At 35.3% G+C, this 1,897-nt stretch overlaps 1 protein-coding gene across 1 annotated transcript; it reads right to left on the bottom strand.

Moving 5' to 3' along the window:
* Positions 1-903: 903 nt before the first annotated feature.
* Positions 904-1,548, bottom strand: LOC101506151 (uncharacterized). Its single transcript, XM_004511203.1, has 2 exons — positions 1,485-1,548; positions 904-1,307 (listed from the first exon to the last, which is right to left on the bottom strand). Exons 1-2 carry the CDS (start codon positions 1,546-1,548, stop codon positions 904-906), a joined length of 468 nt encoding a protein of 155 aa, XP_004511260.1.
* Between the last annotated feature and the right edge of the window lie 349 nt (positions 1,549-1,897).

The raw sequence follows: 1,897 nt of genomic DNA, 5'->3' as shown, positions 1-1,897 counted from the left end.
AATGAATGCATGAATATGAATGCATGAATGCGAACACTTTAATAAATCATTAATATAATGTGATGCTAACTTATTAATGGCATTTCACGTATAAAATTTATCATTCACAACTTGAATATGTTCAATACAACCATTATAACAACGTATCACATTATATTTATTCCTTACACTTTGAATATATTCAACACAACCATTATAACAACATATCACATAATATTTATTTTTCATACTTTGAATATATTCAACATAACCATGAATATAACATGTCACACCATATTTATTTTCCAAATTTTGATAAAAGCAATTCAACATAGTATATATTCAATCTCACAAATTCTAAAATAATTACAATCACACATCCCAAAATAAATGCAATCATACATTCCAAAAGAAATACAATCATACGTATAAATATATAATTGGAGTGATGTCCTTACCGATATGAGTGTCGCGATTAAATTCTCATGCAGCGGTCTTTTTGCTCCAATTGCACTACACTTGATGAGATGAATTACCAACTCCTTCTTGAATTCCTTCCTTTTCTATCTTAAACTCTTTTTGTTATATCGCACAACGTGTTTTTGAATGGAAGACGTCCCTTTTTGTTTTTTTTTTCTTTTACGAGGAACGTTAAGCCGTGGGAACGTTAAGGCAGGAGTGGGGAACGTTAAGTCAAAAGTGGGGAATGTGGCATTTCCACCCAAGCCATGAAACATTTTTAACGGTTGCTTTTATTATTATTATTATTATTATTATTATTATTATTATTATTATTATTATTATTATTATTATTATTATTATTATTATTATCAAAATTGAAATACTATCGTCAGCAATTATTTCTATTCCCAAAAGTAAATATAAAAATAAAATAAAATGACTGGGCGTTACATTCCTCGTACCTTAAATAGTTTCTTCCTCGAAACTGGCATCGGAGAAAAGTTTTGGGTATTGCTCTCTCATTTTGTCTTCTAGTTCCCAAGTGGTGTCTCCAGTGGCTTGATTCCAAACTACTTTCACCAAAGGAATTTCTTTGTTGCGAAGCAACTTGACTTTTCTATCTTCAATTCTTGCCGGAGGTACTTCAAAAGATAAATCCTCCTTCAACTGCACTACATCCGACTCAATGACATGTGATGGATTATGGACATACTTCCGTAGCTGAGAAACACGGAACACATCATGAATGTGGGAAAGAATAGGTGGTAACGCAACTTTATATGCTACAAGTCCGATTCTTTTGAGGATTTGGTAAGGTCCAATGAACTTTGGTGTGAGTTTCTTTGACTTGATAGCCCTACCAACTCCTGTAGTAGGTGTCACACGAAGGAACACATGTTCGCCATCTTCAAATTCTAAGGGCCTACGACGTGTGTCAGCATAACTTTTTTGGTGACTTTAGGAAGTTCTCATCCTTTCTCTAATTTTCCTGATCTTTTATGTGGTCTGTGGCACCATTTCAGGTCCCACTATGGTACTCTCACCATCATGATACCAACAAAGTGGTGTCTGACATTTTCGTCCATAAAGAGCTTTGTATGGCGCCATCCCAATGCTTGCATGAAAACTATTATTGTAAGTGAATTCTACTAACGGTAAACATTAATCCCATCTCCCGCGATCGTCTAAGGCGCATGCTCTTAGAAAATCCTCTAAAGTTTGATTAGTTCTCTTCGTCTGTCCGTCGGTCTACGGGTGATAAGCAGAACTTAATCTCAATTTCGTCCCTAATGCTTCATGTAAGGTTCCCCAAAAGCGCGAGGTAAACTTTGGGTCCCGATCTGAGACGATGCTGGAAGGAACTCCATGAAGTCTCACAATCTATGTGATGTAGATCTCTGTCAATTTAGTCACATTATGGGTGGTCCTCACAGGTAGGAAATGAGCTGACTTAGTT

This window comes from Cicer arietinum, chromosome 5 (genome assembly GCF_000331145.2).
Source record: "Cicer arietinum cultivar CDC Frontier isolate Library 1 chromosome 5, Cicar.CDCFrontier_v2.0, whole genome shotgun sequence".
Taxonomy (NCBI): Eukaryota; Viridiplantae; Streptophyta; class Magnoliopsida; order Fabales; family Fabaceae; genus Cicer; species Cicer arietinum.
The sequence above is the reverse complement of the archived record's forward strand: the minus strand, read 5'-3'. Positions and strand labels throughout refer to the sequence as shown.

What these genes read in the sequence shown, in the direction of transcription:
- LOC101506151 (XM_004511203.1), bottom strand. Translation starts at nt 1,548, where the DNA reads ATGGCGCCATACAAAGCTCTTTATGGACGAAAATGTCAGACACCACTT. An exon ending in ACTTTGTTGGTATCATGATG is followed by an intron (nt 1,308 to 1,484) that starts GTGAGAGTACCA and finishes CACCTACTACAG; the next exon opens with GAGTTGGTAGGGCTATCAAG.